The sequence below is a fragment of the Notamacropus eugenii genome, chromosome 5 (genome assembly GCF_028372415.1).
Source record: "Notamacropus eugenii isolate mMacEug1 chromosome 5, mMacEug1.pri_v2, whole genome shotgun sequence".
NCBI classification, from domain to species: Eukaryota; Metazoa; Chordata; class Mammalia; order Diprotodontia; family Macropodidae; genus Notamacropus; species Notamacropus eugenii.
The window spans coordinates 409160057-409184631 of NC_092876.1; the positions used below are offsets into that span (position 1 = coordinate 409160057).

Sequence of the window (24575 nt, forward strand, 5' to 3'; positions counted from 1 at the left end):
CATTTCTTTCTAAAGCTCATTTTACAAATGAGGAAACTGAAGCAAACAGGGTTAAGTGACTTGCCCAAGGTCACACAGCTAGTAAGTGTCTGAGGCCAGATCTGAACTCAGGAAAAGGAGTCTTCCTGACTCCAGGCCCAGCAATCTATCTATCTACCTAGCTGTCCTAGCCTTAATACAGTAAAAAGGTGCTTAATTAATTCTCCAAGTCAGGGTCATGAAACTCAAACAGAAATGGATCCCTGCAGGCCCCATACTGACTTAGAAAACTACAAATTGATGTTATCTACATATTATATTTTTAATTATTTTGTTAAACATTTCCCAATTACATTTTAATCTTGTTCCAGCCCTAAGGGGAATTTTGCAGGTGTGGAAGTTTGACACTTTAGTTCTAAATACTAAAACTCTTTATCTAGTCCATATATGCTGACTTTGCCATTAATACTGTATTTATTCCTAGCTACAGAAGTAGTACAAATGGAAGTCATTTACCTATGACTCGATGATTGAAGTAATCTGGTAACATCCGTTCACACACAGCAACCAGCAGCCAAAAGGCTTCTTCTTCTTTGGCATATAGGAGTAACACAGATGTCAGAATGTTCATCGACTGCACAGAATTCACAGGGAACAAAGAGATTACCAACCACTCAGTTTAGTTCATTCATTCAAGAAATGTACTGTATCTGCTAGAGCTAGAGCAGTGCATGAGACAATGAGAGAGAAACAGTGTTTACCTAAGACAGCACCTGCCCTCACAGAGTTACAGTCAAGTGCGGGAGTACAAGACACGAACATATAACTATAATATATAATACTACACTTAAAGTTCATTAGAGTTGAAAAACAAAGTGCCACATAAAAAGGGAAGGTTATTACTAATGGGCCTTCGTGGAAAAGGCGACATCTGGGTTTGATTTTAAAGGATGGGTAAGAATTCAGATGAAGATGAAAGAAGATATTCTAGACACAGAGAGTGATATTAAGAAAAGGTATGATGGCAGTGGGGAAATAAGGGGACATGGATTTAGAAAGCTCCTAGTATGTGCTAATCATCAATCAACATTTATTAAATACCTACTATGTGTTAGGCACCGTACAAAACACTTTACATAAATTATCTCACTTGGTCTTCAACAACCCTGTGAGGTAATTATATTCACTTTACAGATAAGGAAACTGAGGTAGGCAGAGGTTAAGTAATTTGCCCAAAGGCAAACAGACCCTGTTTGAATTCAGGTCTATCTATCCTGGAGCAGCTAGTGGCACGGTGGGTAGACAGTGCCAGGCCTGGAGTCAGGAAGACATTGACTAGCTATATGTTCCTAGGTAAATCACCTAACTCTGTTTGTCTCAGTTTCTTCATCTATAAAATGAGCTGAAGAGGGAAATGGCAAACCACTCCATTATATTTGTCCAGAAAGTCCCCAAATGGAGTCACACGGAGTCGGAAACGACTAAATAAAGACTGAACAATCTATCCTGACTTCAGGCCAACGCTCTGTCTGCAGCGCCACCGAGCAGCCTCCACTAGTAAATAATAGGCTTCATTTGGGGCAGTAAAACAATTTTGTTTAAATATAATATGCATGGAAGGGAGTAAAATGAAGTAAGGCTGGAAGCTTTAGATGGTTCTACACAACAAAGGGCCCTGAATGTCAAGAAAAGGAATTTAAACTTTGAGTCACACAACTGGGAACCAATGAAGATTTCTGAGCAGAGAAGGCGTAGGAAAGAGGCCCTGTGTGAGGAGACAAGAGGTTACCATTGTAACACAAAGGGAGAGGGAAAGCAACCTGAGCAAGGCCAATTTCATTTTTGTTCATGGGCCCCAGGGCCTGCCACGTAGTGCTGGGCATGTGAGGGAGGTGCTGAATGAATGCTCGCTAATGGGATCATTGGTTAGTTTTCAGATATTAGGTGACAGGGTTAGAAAATATCAAAAGAAACCCCACCCACATTCGTGCTTATAAAATAGACGCACTGTGATTGGGCAAGTTTGTTGCATCAAATCAGGGTAGATCACCATACAAGTCTGCCTGCCGTGATCCCCATTAATTGGGTAGACACCCAAAAGTCTAAGGAAAATCGCAATGTGCCCCAAACCATTCAATGTTTGTGTACAGCTTCTAGTTCACCCTAATCCTGCTTATTCCCTGGAAAGTAAAGTTCAACATCTTCAATTTTCAGATGCCACAAACTTCTACAATCTACTTTGGAGCTGTTTTTGCTGCTTGGTTTTCATCTTACTCTTATTCGTTATTTAGTTATTTTTCAGTTGTGTCCAATTCTTCATGATGCCATTTGAGGTTTTCTTGGCAAAGATACTAGAGCAGTTTGCCATTTCCTTCTCCAGCTCATTTTACAGATGAGGAAACTGAGGCAAAAAGGATTAAGTGACTTGCCCAGGGTCACATAGCTAGTAAGTGTCTAAAGATAGGTATGAACTCAGGAAGATGAGTCAGGAAGACTGCCCTTACTCTTAGCAGTATGCAGATTATTCTTGAAATCACAAAAATCTAGGGCAGTTCAAATGGGGAATGTCTATCTCCATATGCTTCTTAAAACAATTGTTTACATTCTGAGTCTCCCTTTTTTTCAACACATCTTCAGCCATTACACATACTGTTATGCATATAGTGCTGTGCGAAGGAATTATCAACCCCATTTTATAGATAGAAGGCAAAGCAATTTGATACTGGTTATTATGCATCAATCACTATTCATTTTTAAAATTTCAAGTGTTGGGATAAAGAATATATGGTTTCCTGTGAAGCTCTAAGTATCCAAGGTAGAAAAACACATTCCTGACTTCACCTGGCAGTATCCAATCTTGGGGTTTCGGTGAGCATAGGCCGTCAGCACTCTTCTCAAGGCAGCAATTCCTGTTTCATTTTGGAAGGCAGGGTGCTCTGGTAGAGAGCGGTGCAGATCCCGCTCTATCTCCTCCGTTACTAGGCAACATTTGCCCATCGACTCCTCTACCAGATTCCCATAGTAACCAGGATGAGAGGCAAGATCAGTTACAGCATCTGAGGATTTTTTAAACAATACATGTGCAAAGGCAATTAAGAATTATTTTCAGGACAGTGTCACCATGGGAGTTAGATTTGTCAAAGAACATCCATGTTATGTGGTATGATGGAGAACGTAAAATACTTTAAAACTGGGCACAGCTGAGCTTACTTACTTGTCTCCCATAGCCTTGACCCAGAAGAATTACTAACATTGTTTTAGAAGATGCATACTTGGTTAAAGGGAAAATAATATAGTTCATATTGAAAATAAACAGCACAAACCACTTTAAAAAATTACTTTTAACAGTAATTCATTTTTCATGACAGGATTACACAGGTACATACATGTAAGTTTTCTTTAACTCAGCAGTCTCAGGAATTAAAACTGTATTAGGAACTAAAACATTAAGCATTGTTATTATTATGAAAACAGTTTTGGCCTCAGAGATCCTGTGAAAGGGTCTTGGAACCTCCAAGTCAAAACTATTTTCATAATAATACTAAGATATTTTTATTCCTAATACAGTAAATATCAATAGGTACAGAAAAGTTCTTTGGGGGAGGTACTCATAATTCTGAAGAGTATAAAGGGGCAATGAGGCCAAAAACGTTTAAGGACCACAGCTTGAATTCGTGTAATAATTATTGAGCACCTACTATGTGCAGGCACTTTGCTAATTCCTGACCTGAAAGTGAGGATGACAGCACTAACACAACCTACTTCTAAAGGGAGCTACAAGTAAAATCCTTTGTAAAGCTTAAAATAACATTATACATATGTAAGTGACTGTGCTACGTAAGCTCCATGAGGGTGAATATCATGTCTTTTCTAAACTTGCTATCTCTCCTGGCATACTTTTCTGCATACAATAGGTGCTTAATAAATGTTTGATCCACATTCATTCAATACTCATAAAAGAGCCCGATGGCCTCTATGAAGCATTTGAAGTTGCCTTGATGATTTAGGAAGGACAACAAACTATTCATCATAGGATGAAGGGAGCAAACACACAGCTGGAGAACAGTGGTTAGTGATTCTTAATTTTTTTGTGTGTCATGGGCCCTTACAGCCTATGGCCCCCTTTTCAGAGTAACACTTTTAAATTCATAAATATAATACATAGAATTACAAAAGAAAATAATGGGTTCATGAGAGAAAAAAAGACATTTTTTCTAATCAAAGTTTAAGGACCTCCCCCCCAAATCTGTCCATGACTCCTCCATTAAGACCTCTGCCTTAGAGTTTATTTAGTTAGAGACCTCTAGTTACAGATGAGTAAAATGGGACTCAGAATGATTAAGTAGCAAGATCTCACATCTAGCTAGAAGCATTGCTACTTCTATCAGTCCACTGGTATTTCCATTATACCACATTACTTCCAATTTGAAACCAAAAAAGAGATATCTCTTTTAAAGAGGGGAGCCTAGAACTCTTTAGTTCACCATATCAGATGCCTCACACATAAGTGTGAGTCTGTGGGTACAGGACAAACATACTGTGACCCTGATGATACCCAGAAGCTTCTGCGGGTTTTCTGCAAAACAGCACCAGGTACTGTGGGAAAGTGTTGAGAACTAGAGGAAATAAATGGGTAAAAGGGCTTACTCACTTACTCCCAGGCTCAGTCCAGCCTCACAAAATTAAATGGTTGCATTTATTTTTAAAAATAATATTAAATATATGGTACATCCCTCATAACTTTTCATCTCTCTGCCTCTAGTTCTGTCCATAATCACTATGGAGTCTCTAGAGGGATAATCTCAATATTTATACCAAATCTGACGCTAAGAAATCTTTCTCACCTTATAGATATGACTGAAAATGGTTAAAGAAGGCAACATTTGGATGTGAATGCATTTTCTCAGAGGGTAGGGATTTGATCAATGAAATGTGACAAGTTCCAAAAGCAAATAAGAAGGCTTTGAACATCTAAAGCAGTAGAAGGGGTCCCAAGAAAGCAGGGGGAGAAGACAAGTTTCAAAGAGTAAACAGTTTTGTCTAGGATGGGTCATGGATGCCTTCAAGTGAGAAGAAACAGCACATGGAGGTATTTTTGTCATACAGCTGCAAAGAGCAGCAGCTCGACTTAGCATGGGTATCTTTTGCTTACTTGTTCAATTGAACAGGACTTACTTCATTCAGACCAATCCACATTAACACAGAAGTCAGAAGACCTAGGTTCTACATGGTTCTGCTACTAACTTGCTATATGCCTGGGGACAAATAGCAGCCTGAGTCTCACTTTCCTCATCTGTATAATTAAGTGGCCGGATCAAGTGATCTCAAAAGTCACTTAAAGAGTTAATGGAAGTCACTCCATTCCTAGGGGATTTGTTGATAGAGGTATATACACTATACAGAGAATCTTCTAATTACAGAGCTGGGTCTTTGATGATCTTATAGATGAGAAAACAGAACCTGTTTTAGTGACTTGTCCAAAGGCAGAAACAAAAATATTCAGACTTAAGAAGTCCTTAATGTTTGAGATTCCACAGTAAAAAAACAAATATGGATGACTCAATTGAAATCCAGAAAAATCCCTCTGATCGTGTCCTTTACTTTTAAGTAATGTCCCAAACTAACATTTGGTCACGGATACAAGAGAAAAAGCAAAATTAAGTTTTTACCTGAAAACAGGAGCCAGAGTTTACCCCGTAAAGATTCAGGGATTCCCATGGCAACAAGTTTGCGGATCTTTTCTGTACGAAACATACACACTGTTCGGCCATATTCCACAAAATGGTCGCTCCATAAGCTTGCTTTTATCTGTTCTCTTGACTAGAAACCATAATACGCATATTTTAGGTATGGCACACATCATCCACATGCTCCCACCATGTTTTCTTAGACCACAAGATATAATAAAAGAGGAAGTTCATTGAGAAGTCAACAATTACAGGCAATTAAACCTCAGTAGCAAAGCTTAACAAGGGGAACAAGATTTCCTACAAAAGTACCTCGTGACCATGATTACAGGCTAAGGACTCAATGCTGCAACAGCTGCCAAAAGAGACTGCTGCAATCTCCTCTGAAAATATCAGAGCACAGGAGTCTCTCCTTTGTCTGCTTTCTAGTTAATGGGTGGGCAGGAAAGAGAGAGACCTTCTCCCACTCCCTTTTTTGTTCTACAATTTGGAGGAGAGGCAGGAAGAGAGGAAATAAAATGAACACAAGAAATCTTCCACTTCCATTATCTGAAATAAGATACAACAGAAATCAGATAGAAACCAACTTCCTTATTCAGGAAACGATTATTTTGCACCTCCTTTCACGTCCTCCTCCGGTCTGTTAACCTTCAGGACATTTCATACTGTCTAATGCACATCACTGAGAATAGTTTATGGAGTGGGTTGGTGAGGGGAGGGAAAAAGGAAGGGAGAAAACTAAATCTGGGTACTTCTAAGCAATCCTAATTGAAGTTGTGGTGGGGGGCAAAGTTGAAACCAGTTACCAAAAAGAGGCTTGGGGGATATTTGTGCAACTAAGGGCTGGCTCAAAGCTATTTAAAGATCTCAGAACCACAGGGTTCACACATCGCAAGGTCATAGTGTTCATATTTGGCACCAACAAAGCTACTGCCAGAAAGGTGTATGTTTTAGCTCTGCATAGCATCTTAGAATTGGCAGGGTCCTCAGAGGCTAGCTAATCCAACCCCTTCATTTTACATATGAGGAAATTCAGCCCAGAGAAGGTGAACTGCCCAAGTAATAGAGCGACTAAGCATCAACAAAGGGATACTTATAATTATTCTTTATTTTCGGTGTGAGACAATTTGTACTCAAATTAGAATGCTACCTATTAACCAACAGTAGCTCTTCTTAACACAGGCTCAGGGAAAAGAGAATTGTTAAGGTCAAGGATATCAGAAAGCTTAGATGATGCTTTCTTCTCTGTGACCCTATTGGAAGGTAAATTGGTCACAGCCAAATAAAAGGTTGCTAATATCTATAATTGATTTTTACTGATGATTACGAAGCCTCAGTTGGACTTTCAGACTTTGAATGGAGACTCTTAATTCCATTCAGACAAGGTTTTTAGTCTGATCTGAAACTGTAAAAGACTGAGTCCTATTTTTGGCTGAGAAGATGATATGAAAATGTTAAGTACTAAGGCCCACTCTACCTTTCCATCTCTCAAAATGATGTAAAGCTGAGGCAGAAAAATACCTGACTCTGCAAACCAAGCACATAAAAGCAGCAGAGAGGACCATAAGATCACAGATATAGAGCTGAAGGATCTTCAAAGGCCCCCAGTCCACTTTAAGGTGGGGGCGCTGAAACCTAGAGAGAATGAATGACTTGCCCAAGGTCACGCATGCAATAAAGGCAACTCATCCAAAGGGTTTGAGGAAAAGTGGATAGCAATGTCATCATCTTTGAGAAGACAAACCAAAACTGGGACTTTTTCTTGTCCTATCTAAGGGAGTTGAGAGTATGCACCAGGGCAGCTTCGATGTCTGAACACAAAGTAAACAAGATGAAACAGTTGTGAGACTGGCTTTCTGGGCATATTTAGATGGCAGACCTGTGGCTTTTTTTTCTCCTTTTTATTTATTTAATTTATTTACTATTTTATTTTTCCCCATTTACATGTAAGAATAATTTTTAACATTAATTTTTTAAAACTTTGAGTTCCAAATTCTCTCCCTTCCTTCCTCCCCGCCAGTCCCCCCATTGAGAACACAAGCAATTCTATATAGGTTATACATGTGTAGTCATGCAAAACATTTCCATAATAGTCATGATGTGAAAGAAAACATAGCCAAAAAAATCTCAAGAAAAATAAAGTAAAAAAAGTATGCTTCAATCTATATTCAGATAACATCAGTTCTCTGTCTGGGAATGGATAGCATTTTTCATGGTAAGTCCTTAGAGTTGTTTTGGATCATTATATTGCTGAGAATGGCTAAGTTATTCACAGCTGTTCATATTACAATATTGGTGTTACTTTGTACATAGTATATTTCACTCTGCATCAGTTCATGTAAACCTTTTCAGGTTTTCTGAGAGTATCCTGCTCATCATTTCTTATAGTACAATAATATTCCGTTATAATCGCATACCACAATTTGTTCACCCATTCCCCAACTGATGGGCATCTCCTCAATTTCCAATTCTTTGCCAGCAGAAAAGAGCTGCTATAAATATTTTTGTACGTATAGGTAGGCTTTTTGTGCCTAGCACACAGAAATACGGAGCAGATGTCAGCCCACAGTAAGTTATTGAAGAACCACAGAATACCACTTCCTGGTCCCATTGCTTTCTAACACAAATCCCACAATTAAGCTCAGCTGGGTGTGTGTTAAAAAAGCAATGGGGTTAAGGGGGTGGGGTGGGGAAAGCTAGAGAAAGAAGGTGAACTCTACCTACCATTCTGGAATCAGGACTCTGAGTTCCCGACTGGTGGAAGATGGCTATCAGTGCCTCAGAATTTGGCAGAGGGCTAGTTTCTTTGTCACCCTTGTTACCATTCTGTGACAGTTTGAGATTCCCAAACTTTTGGTCATCACACACGCTAGCTGACTGAAAGAGAGAGGATATCTGAAAAAGCAAAAATAAAGGAGGAGGAATTTGCTTTTGTTTTGACTTGTTTAGGGTTGAGGAATTTGTTTGGACTTCCACGTTAACACTTAATGGACAAGTACAGTTTTAAAACCTACCTATCTACCTAGCTGGGATTGGACAGAAGAGGCAAATACCCTGAGACATTAAATCTCACAAGGCTTTGCCTTTACACTGGAATTGCCTACACTGAGGTTTAGCCTTGTCCCTTAGCATAGACACACGAGGCAGAGGTGCCAGAACAGTGAGCCTAACAACTTCATGACTTTTCTTTTGAAAATAGAAGAAAGCAAGTAAATCTGTGCATACATAGATATGTCTCCCCAACACTGTTCATAAAAGGAAAGTTTCACATCCTAACACTATTTGTCCTATTCCTTGGCACCCTAAAAATTTGGACATGTGCTCCTCTGGAGGGAAAAAATCTCAAGGACAGGGTTAGAAAGGGTTGCTCTACTAATCCTGTCTATTCACTGGTGGTCCTATAAGTATAAACAGATACTATGTCATTTCAGGTGTGTGGTATTAGCAGCTGGGAACATCGGAAAAAGACTGACAGGAGAAGGCATCTGAGCTGAGCTTTGAATGAAACTAGGAAAGATGAAGGTCAGGAGGGAGTGCATTCTAAATCTGGGGACAGCCTGGGCAAAAACACAAGAGATAGGAAACATGTCATGTGTGAGAACAGCAAGGCCAGTCTGGCTGGACCACACATAGTGTGTGAAGTTTGGAAAGGTAATTTGAAGCCAACTTATCAATGGCTTTAAACGCCTAACCATGGGCTTTGTATTTGAGCCTGTAGGTTCTTGGAAATCATTTATCACCTCACCTTAACTCTAATATACAGTGAGTTCTTTTCCAAAAGTATAGGTGAAATCCTAATTTGAAATTTTGGGAAGCAATTTGGAGGGGGGCGGGGAGAAGAAGGAAAAAATTAGACAACATCCAGTGCTTATACAATCCATCAACACCAGACCAGAAACCTGGAGCTGATACTCTGAAGATGGTAGTCTATAATGTATTGAGTTTTACAAGTTCAACCCTCTCTAGCTCAGACTTTTAGCTTCAAATTCTTAAAACAACCCTGTGAGATCTGTAGACAAACTTGTTTTCTAACTTGTGGCCTGGCTGGTGGCAGATATTGGGTGGGTTGAAGGAGAAGAACAGAGTGGAGAGTAAAAGAAAATAAATTATTAGAAGCCTAAATTTATATAGAGAGAAGATGAATACGGAAGGAATAATAAACCCACCTCCCACTAATTACCATGTTAGTTATTTCCATACCATCTACTTCTCTTCTGCAATTCTGTTCTGGGAAATGCATCGTATTTCTCGGCCCTACCAGATGAGAAGTCAACCACTGTCAAGGTTTTTCTCCCTTGCCTGGCAATAAATACGTCAGGAGTGCCATTCAACAGTGGCACTATAATTTCTATGCATTCTTGATTCATCAACAGGTCTCAGTCATTATAAGGCACCAATATTCTTGGCTTTGGAGTCAAGTGACAATCATTTCTGTATCTGCACAAAGAAATCTCATGAGAGCTTCGATGGGTACAGGGCGAAAACAAACTCAGTAACTTCTTGGGCACATCCAACTATATAATCCAATAAATATTCTCAGCTGCACCCTCAACCCAAAGGGCAAAATGCTCATTTATATTTTTCCCATTATCCAGAGTTTCTAGAAGATCTTAATTTTTTTAGGCCTGGAATCAACATTCAAACAAAAAACACTTGGGAGAGTGTTAACAACTGCAATTTCTAAGTGCATGTAATATACATAGTATGTGTATGTGTATACATACACATTAACTGTATGTATACACATACACATGTATGTAGAAATGTGTATATGAACATGTAGATGGATATATATTGGAGCCTAGATATGTATGAGCCTGATACATATGTAAATGTATATAATATATATACATATATATATATTTGAAGCATCATACCGCATCTTCATTTTTCAAGTTGTCATAATGCACTGGGCTGTTCGCATGGACCTTTTTCAGCCTCATGAGCAGGTTTTCCACCAAGCTCTCTCTATCCTTGAGTTCAATGAACTGAAAGGCCATCTTGCTCCTTATGCTGATAATGATGGGATTAGGAAGTAGACTGGTATCTTCCATTTTCTCTATGCTCACTACCTATTTAAAAAAAATCAACACATGCCAAAATGAGGGGAAAGAAAGTAGAATTGTTGAACATTCAGAAAGACTTATAAAGATAACTGCAAGAAAAAGTATGTGAGTATGAAAAGGTTTTTCCTGTCTTCTTGTGGTCCTTTCATCACTGTATATTAACTCAAAACCAGAACCCAAATTAATTTAGTAAAATGGTGAGATAGAACTTAACCAAAAACTAAGGGAAATTTAAACAATTCTTTGGAGAATGCAAGATGATACCCAAGAGTCAACTTGCCAAATCCCTTTTTATTTTTTTCACCTTGGTTTCACCTGTGATTTAATTAGCATAGGGAACTCCCAGTAAGGAGAATTCCTCCACCAATGGTGTTCAGCAAACTATAGTCTTTGAGTTGCCTGGGGCACTGAGAAATTAGATGATGGTCTGGGACTGAGGTGGTATGAATCAGAGACAGTCCATGAATTTAGGTCATTGAGCTGGGGCCAGTGCTCTCCATTCACCATTCCATGCTGCCTCTCAGCCAGATCTTAACCTCTGATTATTTTGAGTGTTCTCACTGTTGCTATAAATAAGAAATAATTACTACCACGTCATTATTCTCACAAGTTTCGCATTATTTTTAGAAAAGCTCATTCGGCTTTTCATACACACACATATCTATCTTCCATATTCTTACATCATCACTCAGGAAACATCTGGTCTTGGTGAGATGTCCCTGATGTGTTACTCTCTGTTTCCATTGTCTCTAGGACATTTTAAGCTTACTCTCTCCTTCCTCTGACCTTGTATTTGCTACCTGAATAGTAGGTATCACCTTCAAGTTATAGACAGGAAAACTGAGACACAGATTATCTAACTTGCCTGAGGTCACAAGCTGCTTTAGATCTTGAAGTAAACCCAGATTTTCAAATTTTCCTATCTTTTCTTTTTTCATTAGAAATGATTATAAGTTCTAAGTATTTTTATTCTGAATATTTTTAACTCACTTATACATATATATATATTTTACTATTCCAAGAAATTATTTTTAAATGAAGTGCCAAAAGACCATAAAGTCCACACTGCTTACTATTTTTTTAAATTTTCAAATTTTTTTTTTCCCTAGGGGCAAGGGAGGAATAGGGTTGGTGAAGGGAACTGCAAAGGAGAAAATTTTTCCCCCCCTTCACTGCCAGTTCTTGCAAAAGCTTTAATTGCTACATGTGTACTCTTAATAACAGCCTTATCAATACTGCAGAAGTCATGGTAGGCTGCTTTCACAAGTCACTTCTCAAAATTTTCTGTTCTCAATAGAAAAGAGCAGAGAAAGCCAAACAAACAAACAACAACCACCAAACCAAAAGAAAGAAATAAAACGCCAAGGTTTTGATTCCCACTGCACATCTCAGACATGGGTGGAGAAAGCTGCTTCTTCTCTTTGTACGTCTTCCCCTTACATAGCTTCAGCTATAGAATAAAGTGTGCAAAAAGATCACACTCCCGGGAAAACAGAAAGAATACGGAGAGATCCAGAGATAGATTCTACCTCTCTAAGTGGAAGGATGACATTGCAACAGCCATCTTCTTTGCTGGCAAAACAGACATAGCTATCAGAAGCAAACATCCGTCCTACTGTGTGACAGCGGTTAAATGGTGTCCAAAGAGAACAGTCTACAACTTCATGGAGCTTCTCCTTTCTTGGCAACCTGAAGAAGGCCCGAAAGAACTCATTTTGTGCTCTGGCTTCCAGATCCCTTATAAGGGAGGGAAAGAGAAAAGCAAAAGAAAGGGAGAAGTTAGATGGAAAACGGAAGTTTTTATTTTTTAAACACCCTTTCAAAACTGGAACTTGAAGGTAAAAATAAATAGATTATATAGACTTAGAATTAGACACATCAAACTGCAAATACCCAATTTGTAAGATGATCTTGGAAAGAATTTTCTGTATCTGTTTACTCTAAACTGAATTTTGTTTAATGAAACAAAAGTTTCAAAACTGATCTCTGGACAAAGTAACCATTCCTTTTTTTAAAAAAAAAAAATCCAATTACATGCAAATACACATTTTAACATTCATTTTTTAAACAATTTTGAGTCCAAATTCTCTTTCTCCTTCCTGCCTCTCCCCCTTCTGGAGAAGGCAAACAATTTTATTTTGATTAGACATGTGAGGTCCTGCAAAACATTTCTATATTAGCCATGTTGCAAAAGAAAAACCAAAGCAAAACAATAAAAATAAAGTTTCAAAAAAGTATGCTTCCATCTGCATTCAGATTTCATGAGTTCTCTCTCCAGAGGTGGATAACATTTCTCATTATGAGTCCTTCGGAATCAAAGAAGCTAAATTTTTCACAGTTGATCGTTATTACATATTACTGTTACTGTGCACAAGATCTCCTTGTTCTGCTAACTTCACTTTGTATCAGTTCATATAAGACTTCCAAAGGTTTGGTTTTTTTTCCTGATAGCATCCTGCTTATTATCATTGCACTACAGTATACATCATCATATGCCACAACTTGTTCAGCCATTCCCCAACTGAGGGGCATCCTCTCCATTTCAAATTCTTTGCTACCACAAAGAGAGCTATTATATTTTTTGTACAAATAGGTCCTTTTCCTTTTTCCCTGGCATACAGACCTAGCCATGGTATTGCCTGGTCAAAGGGTATGCACAGTTTTATTTCCAAATTGTTTTCCAGAATGGTTGGACTACTTCACAATTTTACCAACGGTGCAGCAGTGTCCCAGTTTTTCCACATCCCCTCCAGCATTTATCATTTTCCTTTTTTTGTCATAATAGCCAATCTGAGAGGTGCGAGGTACCACCTCAGAGTTGTTGAAATTTACATTTCTCTAATCAATAGTGATTTAGAGCATTCTTTCATATAACCACAGTTGGCTTTGATTTCTTCTGAAAACTGCCTGTTCATATCTTTCGATCATTTATCAACTGGGGTTGATTTAAAAAAAAATAAATTTGGCTCAATTCCCTACATATTTGAGAAATAAGGCCTTTACCAAAGAAACTTCTCCTGTTTTACAAACTTCCAGCAAAAAGTTTTCTCCAGTTTCCTGTTTTCCTTCTAATTTTGACGCATTAATTTTATTGCTCCAAAAGATTTTAATTTCACATAATCAAAATCATAATATTAACCCCTTCTATCTCTTGTTTGTGCATACATCCTTTCTTTATCCATAGATCTGACAGGTTCATTTTCCCATTCTCCCCTACTTATGATGCCTTTTTGTCTAAATCATTTCTCCATTTGGATCTTATCTTGGTATATGGTATGATAGGGAGATCTATGCCTACTTTCTACCAAGCTGCTTTCCCGTTGTACCAATTTTTGTCAAATGTTGAATTATTATTCTGAAAGCTTGGAGCTTTGGGTTTATCAAACACTAGATTACTGTGGTCGTTTCACTACTAGGTATTGAGTACCTAATCTATTCCACTGACCCCTATTTCTTAGCTAGAACCAAGTTATTTTCATGATGATCACTTTGTAATATAGTTTGAAATCTGGAACTGCTAGGCTACCTTTCCTAACATCTTTTCTTTTTTCACTGACTCCCTTGATATTCTTGACCTTTTGTCCTTCTAGATGAATTTAGTTACTATTGTTTTATAGCTCTATAAAATAATTCTTTGGTAGTTTGATTGATATGGCACCAAATAAGTAAATTAACAGAGAACTGCCATTTTTATTGTACTGCCTTAGACTATCCATGAGCAGTTAATATTTCTCTTTTTGTTTAGATCTTTATTTGGGTGAAAAGTGCTTTGTAGTTGTGTTCATATAGCACGTGGTTTTGTCTTGGCAGGTAGACTCCCAAGTATTTTATACTGTCTGTGGTTATTTTAAATGAAATTTCTCTTTCCATCTCTTCCTGATGGGTTTTGTCAATAGGATATATAGAAATGCTGATGGTTTATGTGTGTTTATTTTATATCCTGCAACTTTACTGAGGTTAACTGCTAAACCTAGTTTTTACGTTGATTCGCCAGAATTCTTATATATACATATATATATGTATGCATATATATATGTATATATAATGGTATATAAAATATACCATTGTATTATCTACAAAAGCACAGTTTTGTTTCTTTATTGCCTGTTTTTATTCCTTCTTTTTTTCCTTTTATTACTATAGCTGGCATTTAAATACAATATTGAATAAAGAGGTAATAATGGATCTCCTTACTTCACTTCTGATCCTATTGGGAATGTTTCATTTATCCCTGTTAAAAATAATACTTGCTCTTAGTTATAGATAGATACTACTTATCATTTTAAGAAAGGTCCCATTGATTCTTTTGCTTTGCAGATTTTTTAATAGGAATGGGTGCTATATTTTGTCAAGGGTTTTTTCTGCATCTATTGATATAATCATATTAATTTTGTGGTTACTGCTATTGATATAGTCAATTATGCTGATAGTGTTCCTGATATTGAACCAGACCAGCATTCCTGATAATCTCACCTGGTCATACTGTATGATTTTTGTGATATATTTCTATCACAAAATAGTATTTTATTTAAAAAATTTTTTGCATTCATGTTGATTAAAGAAATTTGTTTATAATTTTTCCTCTGCCTGATATAGGCATCAAAACTATATTTGTGTCACAAAAGGAATTTGGGAGGACTCCTTCTTTACCTATTTTTTTCAAATAGTTTATACAATATTGGGATTAGTTGTTTCTTAAATGTTTGATAGAAATCGCTTGTGGAATGATCTTCTCCTGGGGATTTTTTCAGAGGGACCTCATTGATTCAATCTCTTTTTCAAAGACTGGGTTATTTAAATATTCTATTTCCTCTTCTGTTAATCTGGGAGATTCATATTTGTGTAAATACTCATCCCACTTAGACCATCAATGTTACTGGAATATAATTGGGCAAAATAACTTAATAATTGCTTTATTTGGGGATGCATTCACTTTTTTCATTTTTTGATACTACTCATTTGCTTTTCTTTCTTCTTTTTTTTAATCAAATTGACCAAAAGTTTATTTATTTATTTATTTTTTTATAAAACCAGCTCCTAATTTTATAAGTACAATGTTTTGGGCTTTTTCTTTTTACTTCCAATTGTATTAATCTCTCCTTTGTTTTTCAGGATTTCCATTTTGTTGCTTAATTGGGGATTTTAAGTAGCTTTTTCTAGTTCTTTTAAAAATCGTATGTCCAATTCATTGATCTGCTCTTTCTCTCTTTTATTGATGTGTGCATTTAGAGATACAAAATTTCTCCTGAGAATTGCTTTGACTGAATCCCACAAATTTTGGAATGTTGTCTCATTGTTGTCACTCTCTTTAATGAAATTATTGATGGTTTCTATGATTATTTTTTCTATGACCCACTTATTCTTTAGGAATACATAATTTACTTTCCAATTAGCTTTTAATCTATGTTTAAATGTAATTTTTGTTGCATTAAGACCTAAAACGGGTACATTTAATAGTTCTGCTTTTCTGCATTTGTTTGTGAGGTTTTTATGCCCTAATACAGAGTTAGTTTTTGTGAAGGTGACATGAACAGCTGAGAAAAAAAAATGCATACTCCTTTCTATTCCTATTCAGTTTCTCCATAGGTCTATCATATCTAACTTTGCTAAGATCTTATTAATCTCCTTGAAGCCTTATTTATTTTATGGTTAGATTTATCTGTCTCAAAGAGGGAAAAACTGAGATCTCCTACAAATGTAGTTTCACTTCTTCTTCATGTAATTAATTTAATTTTTTCCTTAAAGAATGTGGATGCTATGCTATTTGGTGCATATATTTTTAGTATTGATATCACTTCATTGTCTATGGTGCCTTTTAGCAAAATGTAGTTTCCCTACTTATCCCTTTTGATTAGATCTACCTTTGCTTTTGCTCTGTCTGAAATCATGATTGCTACCCCTGCCTTTTTTATCTTTACCCAAAGCATAATAGATTCTGCTCCATCCCCTTCTTTGAACTCTGTGTGTCTGTTTCAAGTATGTACTTTGTAAACAACATGTGGTTGGATTCTGATTTCTAATCTGTCCTTCTATCTGCTTCCATTTTATGGGTGAGTTCTTCCCATTCACATTCACAGTTATGATTAGTAATTGTGTATTTCCTGTTTGTCCTCTCTTTTTTATCCTGTTCCCCCTCTAAAATCTGTCTTGCTTCTGACCACTATGTTCTTTCACTTTTATCATCACCCATCTTTATTCCCTTCCCCTCCTACTTCCTCTTAGCTAAGACGGATTTTAATTACCAATTGAGTGTGTGTATACCCCCCCACCTACCCATACATATCTACACATATATATTTCCCTTTTTCAACCAAATTAAATGTGAGGTCCAAGCATTGCCCACCCCACCCCCACCATTTTCCTTTCCATTGTAAAAGTTCTTCCTTGCATGCCTCTTTTATGTGAGATAATTTCCCCATCCTTCCTCTCCCTCTCTCCCTTCCCTCTTTTTCGTAACTTTACATCATCCAAATATAATCAGCTTTCCCTGCCTGGTACCTTCTTTCTTTGCACAACCCTTCTAACTGCCCTCATAATGGTGAACTTCTTAGAAGATATACATTATCATATTCCCTTAAAGAAAGGTAAACAGTTTAACCTTATTGAGTCTGTTATGATTTCTCTTTCATGTTTAACTTTTCATGTTTCTCTTGATTCTTTATTTGAAAGCCAAATTTTCTTTCTGGTTCTTCTCTTTTCTTCAGGAATGCTTTAATTTTCTATTTCATATTCATTTTTTTTCCCCTGTTGGATTTTTTTTTTTATATTCAGTTTTGCTAGGTAGGTTTTTCTTGATGTATTCCCACTCTTTTGATGCCTTCCAGAATATCATATTCCAAGCCTTCCATTCCTTTAATGTGGTAGCTACTAGATCTTCTGTGATCCTGACTGTGGCTTCACAGTATTTCAGTGGTTTCTGATTGCTTGAAGTATTTTCTCTTTGACCTGGGAGTTCTGGAATCTGGCTATAATACTTCTAGAAATTTTCATTTGGGGATCTCTTTCAGGTAGTAATTAGTAGATTCTTTCCATTGCTATTTTGCCCTGTGGTTCTGGGATATTGGTGCAGTTTTCCTGGATAGTTTCTTGAAATCAGATGTCTAGGCTACCTTCTTTCAGGTAATTCAATAATTCTTAAATTATCTCTCCTCAATCTATTTCCAGGTCAGTTGTTTTTCCTTTGTGATATTTCACATTTTCTTCCACTCATTCTTTTAATTTTGTTTTATTGTTTCTTGATGTTTCTTGAAGTCATTAGCTTCTACTTGCCCAATTCTAATTTTTAAGGAATTATTTTTCTTCAGTGAACATATGGACTTATGGATTCTCTACAATACCTATGCAGCCTCCTCCAGGGTTAGTAGCCCAGAAGTAGGAAAACAGAATTCTAAGCACTATAAGAAGTTATTTTTTTCCTCAGTTAAAAGCAGGCCCTCAAGGTAATAAAAGTTCTACTTTTAAAGGTTGTTGGTTTTAATCAAAACCGAATGCTGTGAAATTACAATGGCCAATTGAAAGAGGAGATATAATAAGACACCTCTCCTACTTCTTTGCAGAGGTAGGGGACCAGGAGTGTAAAACATTACACATGTGAGACTTAAATTTTTAAATATAATGGTTAGTTTTGCTAAGTGTTTTTTTCTTCCCCTTTTTTATTCTTTATTATAAGAAATGGATCTCTGAAAGGAGTAGAGAAAGGAATATAACTGGAAATGGAGGTAATATAAAAACAAAAGTGTAACAGTGACAGCCTTAGCCCTTATCTATGACATTACAAAAGACAGCAATAAAAATTATTTTTAAAATTTTAATTAAAACTTTAAAATGAAAATATTTGCTGATTTTTAAAAGATCAGCTATTTAAACTGCACACATAGTAAATTAGAATATTCTTTAATTTGGGATTTGAACTAAAAACCCATAGGGCTAGATGCAAAGTTAAATTTAACTTATCCTTTTTTGTGCCTAGCCATTAGTAAAATTCATCTATTTATTGAACATCTGATTGATCCATAATTCAGTACATTAAACTTTGTCTCATTTGATAAAATTATGGGTTTTTCAATGTATTTAAGTCATCATTATTCCCACAGTCAATGCAAATTTCTCCATGCCTTGATCAATAGTCTATGCAAATTGCTGTGGCTGGAAAAAAATTATCACTTTGTGCCCAGATCTTTAATGAAGAAGCTCTCAAAATTTGGCTAAACTGATCCTCAGAGGACAAAGTCTATTCTTGTTCCACGATAAGGCATCAGACTAAAATATCTGATCCACATGCTCTAGGGAAAGCAGTTCTCAAAGTATGCTCTGAGAATTTCGGGGGAGGGAGGTTGGGAAGAGGTCCCTGAGACTTTTTTAGGGGTCAGTGAGATCAAAACAATTTTTATACTAATACTAGGACGTTGTTTGCGTGGCCAGATTTTCCTCATGTACTTTAACCAAAACAACATACTCTAACGTTGAATACAGAAGCAGATATGGAAATCCAGTTATCTTCGATTAAGTCAGACATTAAAGAATATGTAAAACAATTGTACTTCTCACTATATTTTTTTTGTTTTGGAAAATATAGCTATTTTCATTAAAATGTGTTACTTATGTTAACATGTAATATATTTTAAAATGAAAATAAATGTTTTTTTAAATGTATAAGTTTTAATTTTTAGAATATGGTAAATATTGATAGCTATAATTCACATAAACAAAGGATCTTTGGAGTTCTCAACCATTTTTAATAGTAAGGTTTTCAATAATTTTTAAGGATATAAAAATGTCTTGAGACTAAAAAGTTTGAAAACTGCTGGTCTAAGGAAAATTTCCTTAGAGTGTCCCAAGCTCAATAATCTAGATTTAAAAGGTTTTCTGGTTCTCGACAAGCAGAGATAGTATTGAGAAAGGAAAGAAAGAAATGATAGCTAAAAAAGAACCTGAAATTCATTTTACTTGGCGTCTATGGAAAAACTAAAGGGAAAAATCTATAGAAATTCCTTATAGTAAAAATTCCTAGAGAGTAAAAAGTAGGAAATGTTGACACCTAAAGAAACCTTAGCATTACAGCAAAGTTGACTACAGCATATTTAGTGACTATGTCAAATAGAGTACAGATCTGCCTTGGCATCAGGAGACTTCAATTCTATGCTTTAGAACTTGATTTCTTTAGCTGAAAAATAGGATTAATATTTTCTAGTGCCACCTACCTGAACCATTAATATATTATGAAAATTGGTAAAGCTTTGGAAGCCAACTCTCTCAGAGGTCATAGAACCCTTTTATTTTTTTTTTATTTCATTAACTCCCCAATCCCTGAAAGGGAAAGTCAAAAAGTCAATGGCTGTAGCCTATTTTCATGGAATTTCTAGATATACCTAAACAACACTGAAAGCTATTGACCTAGAGCATAAATTACTCAGAGAAAGTAATTTTGGATACATGTAGAAAAGCTCTACACAAATTTCAAGTCAATAGGGTTTTAGTTATAGTACAACAAAAAATCAGTTTACTAAATATAAGGTATCTACTGGCCTTAAAGAGGTCACAGAGTAGCTTCAGAAGTTGTCTAAGCCTATCCCTCAAAAACTGGGCACAGGGAGAATGTAATTCACAAGATCACAGATTTAGAGTTGAAAAGACCTAACAGGTCACCTAGTCCAATCTTCTCAATTTACAGATAAAGAAAATCAGATCCAGAGACAAGAAGTAACTGACCTGAGGTCACAGAAGTAGCAGACCTGGCATTTGAACCCATTCCTCTGATTCCAAATTCAGTTCTCTTTTCACCATATCATGGTGCTTGCCCCAAAGGATTACATACATATGGCAAAATGCTCTAAACCCTTCAGATTATTATGGGAGGTATGAGGAAGAGACAGCAGGAAACAGAAAATGCTAAAATAAACATAAGTTGTTTTAGAAATTTTATATTAGTCAATATTTCCTAATTACCAAAGTGTATTCTAAGCAATTCCAACATTTATTAACCTGTGTATCTTACAAATCTATTTCTACAAGCCAAACATATTCTTCTTCTTTCTGGAAGATGTAAGTCTTCCCTAAGGAGATGGGTGAGGCAGAGGTGAACATATGGGGGTGTGATGAATCACAGATGAATATTACCAAAGCACAGGAAGGGTGGGAGGATTTATATCTGCCCATTCCCTAACACACGTATATATATATTCTCTCTCTCTCTGTCTCTCTCTCACTCATACATGCTCACACACACGATTAGTTTTTTCCATAACCTGTAACTAATTTAAAATGTTTGGTTCACACACCTGCTACTTTAGCTATTGACTCAGTTCTATTTAATCTATTTCTATTCTAATCTAACTTCTATTTAATCAACCCTTTTCTTTAAGAGCTTCTGGGATCACCTTATAATCAGAGGTTCTTAACATGGGGTTACTCCAAATGATCTGTGGATAGATTTCAGGTGTTTCATGACCTTAGGGGGGAAAAAACATATCTTTATTTTAATATAAATTATTTCCTTTGTAATTACTTGGATTTTATTTTATGCATTTAAAAACATTCTGAGAAAGAATCCATAGACTTCACCAGACTACTAACAGAGTCCAGAGTACAAAAACAGGGTAAGAACCCTTGCTCTACACACATATTTTATATATATTTGTATTTACCTTTTTTAGGCTAAGGTTTTTTCTTCAGGAGCCTACTGATGTTTTTGCTTCCCCATAGTGTAATTCTAGTCCTGGAGCCTTTACCAACTTCTTTTCCTCCTACCCTCTATGATGTTAACCTTCACAGCTCAGTCTTTGGCACTCTCTTCTTCTCCCTTTTCAAATTCTCCCTTGTTACCATTCTCATGAATTCTACTGTCAGTTTCCCCTGAAAGATTTCCCTGTGTGTAGCTGTCCTGGTGATCCTGAGTTCCATGTTAGTACTTTCATCTGCATGTTAAACTTGGATATCCTACCATTACTTCTAACAACATCTAAAGAATATACTCACTTTACCCTCTATATGTATTCTCGTTTCTGGCTTCTCTGTGTCTACTAATGATCCACTATTTTCTCAGCTAACTAAGCTCAAAAGGTAACCTCCGCTTACCTTTGGTTATTATTCCTCCCTCACCATTCATGACCAGTTGCCAAGGCCTATCTACTACCGCATTCCACTACTCTATACCCTCCTTTTGGTTCTAACTTCCTTTTGCCTTAGTTCAGGATCCCATTGCCTCTCTTCTGGATTACTACATTGAAATCTTAATTGATGTCCCAGCCTCTCCGGCCATACAAACATGTTCTCTTTCATCACCTACAACCCCACCCCCACCGCCTGTACCATGTTTCCTGTTATCCTTGGTCTTCAGTATTTAGCTCTCCTCCTAAGTTAAAGAGGCATCCAGCTAAGTCAGTAGCTTTCTTCTGCTTTAGAATGTATGCCATCTTAAGCTCATGTAATTCTATATAAAGTGTAGAGCTGTCAATCAAAAGTACACTCAGTCATATAAAACAAATGTCATGATTGCGGAGGATGGAAGATTTTGCTATAAAAAACATGACTTTATTAAAGAAATTATTCAGAGTACAAGATTTTGAAAAAAATGTGAAGATACAAAGAACTGTACTTCAACATTCAAAATTACAAGAGACCTGGGACATTTAGGGATCAATAATGTTTTTACGCCTTTGCATATTCACAAAGTTTTGCCGTACCAATGGCATCTTTCTTGCTACAATATCTTTTAAGGACCTTATCCTTTACAGAAGTCGGCTGACGCTCCTTCCATGACCAGAGGTTCAATTAAATAATTCCATAAATATTTATTAAGCACCTAGGATGTGCCCAAGACACTGTGCTAGGCACAGGGGATGTGGACATGTCTGTTCCTTCAAAAGAGTTGTAAGAAAAATGTCATGCATATGTTGCTTCTTTCTTATATGGACATTCTATTTGTTGAAGGGGGCAGAAAAGCAGCTGTACTCAGAGATCTTGAGAGAAAAGTAACTCCTAGATAAAAATTCTGAAAGGACTTGAGAGAAAACAATTCCTCAGAGGGAAAGGTATTGATGTGTAGAAGAGATGGCTACCATGCACTGTTCCAAAATTACTCATTTAAATATAACTATTCTCTGGACTCTGGAGTTTATTGCGAGGAAACTTATTTTAGTCCAAAAGACTGTGTGAGGCATTCATTTTTGGGGACTATGGAATTCTTGCATAATGATTATTTGTAAAACAAAATATAGGTTTTGGATTTATCATCCAAAGTTACAGATGGGTAACATTACTAAGGAAGAGGCCATGATCTGAGGCATAGAAGAGGAGGAACCAATGACCAAAAAGAAGATGGGTAAGAGAAATGAGAGAAGCTGAAGAGAGAAACAAAATCCTGAGCAAGAAGTCTATGGAACAGAGAAGACACAGAGCCAAAACCTGACAGGATGAACACAACTGACAGGTAGGCTATGCAGCTGATGTGGGGAGCTGATATGATTGAAGGAAAAATTTCAGTGCTTACATGATAATTGGTAAAAGTAGCATCCTATGCTGTGGGTGAAGAACTGGCTGGGGGAAAGAGTGCTTTGTTATCCAGTGCCACTCACAGCTTGGGAGAAGTGAAGCCTCTCTAGGACTAGCTGCTTACATTGCCCTTACTTCCATCTATGACTCAAGAAAGGAAAACCTCTCAAAGCTTATAGAAATCAAACCCTTAATAGCTTTGCAGATCTCAGAATTAAAGGGAAATGTTTTTCACTGAAAAATTATCACACTGCCTCAGCATCTAGCCAAGGTTGTAGACCTGGCAAGCTCTAAAGATACTAGGAGTAAGATGTCTTCTAGCAAAGAGAGCTCAACATTGCTTCATAGACCTTAGAGTAGCAGAAAAAGACTTTGGCTGACAGGAGAATGGGAAAGGTTCTTAAGAGAAACAGGTGATATATGGTGTAGAATATTCCCTAACAAGAAGATGTACATTCAAGGCTACATTTCAGTGTCTTGTGTACCTCACTACTAGATTTCTATTCATATATGCTGGTTCTCTCTCTCTCTCCACTGTGGAACCCAGTAAATGAGTGCAACCCGAGTTAATAGATATTGTTAAGTTTTGATTATTTCTGCGTTCTACTGAATAAGATTCACTTCATGATTATTTTTACTTTTGGCTTTTCAGTAAATGGCTCATGTTTAAGAATTAATGCTGCCATTTTGACTAATTCATGGAAATAGGAAGCATGCCAGTGAGGATGCAGGAGCTACAGTGGTGAGAGTATACATGTATTTCTCCCCTCTTGAAAGCAAGTTGTAACCATGTGGGGACCATTGTCATCCCCCTAGCCCTGGAAAAAATCCTTCCACACCTACCACCATGAGTGCATGCTACAGTGAATTAAGAAGCCCAGAAAGAGAGAAGAAGGGTATAGAGATACCATGTTGGGCACCATGCCTGTTATATCTATATTTGCATAGATATTTATAACTATGTTTACATAGGTATAGTATGATAGTAACAAAAGAGAGTCAAAGTGCCATCAGATAATTTGAGGAGAGACATACAGTATTATCAAGATCTTAGTAGAAAACTTCTACCTCTTAATTGATGTTGCTGCATAATCTGCAGATATTTTCATCGTCCTTTTGCAAACATTTATCATCGGTACTATAAGACAGGTGAATGAATGGATGGACTGGATGAATGAAAAAGCATTTTATCAAGTATGATTACTATGTAAAGCTGATATTAAATTCCATTTCCTGTTGCCTTTGTTGTTGAGTTTTTCGTTGTATGGTTGTGTCTAATTATTCATGACCCCATTTAGGGTTTTCTTGGCAAAGATACTGGAGTGGATTGACATTTTTTTCTCCAGCTTATTTT

The 24575-nt window shown here is 36.7% G+C and overlaps 1 protein-coding gene across 5 annotated transcripts in view; it reads right to left on the reverse strand.

Annotated features, from left to right (window-relative positions):
* The window catches only part of TBC1D8 (TBC1 domain family member 8), a 133321-nt gene that overhangs the window by 13775 nt on the left and 94971 nt on the right, over positions 1-24575 (reverse strand). For all 5 annotated transcript variants that reach the window (XM_072614684.1, XM_072614688.1, XM_072614686.1 and 2 more), the window contains exons 6-11: positions 12262-12469; positions 10544-10738; positions 8391-8561; positions 5649-5799; positions 2821-3035; positions 496-613 (exon numbers count right to left, since the gene is read on the reverse strand). In XM_072614684.1, coding sequence (XP_072470785.1) covers positions 496-613; positions 2821-3035; positions 5649-5799; positions 8391-8561; positions 10544-10738; positions 12262-12469 — 1058 coding nt within the window. The remainder of the gene's footprint in view (positions 1-495; positions 614-2820; positions 3036-5648; positions 5800-8390; positions 8562-10543; positions 10739-12261; positions 12470-24575) is intronic.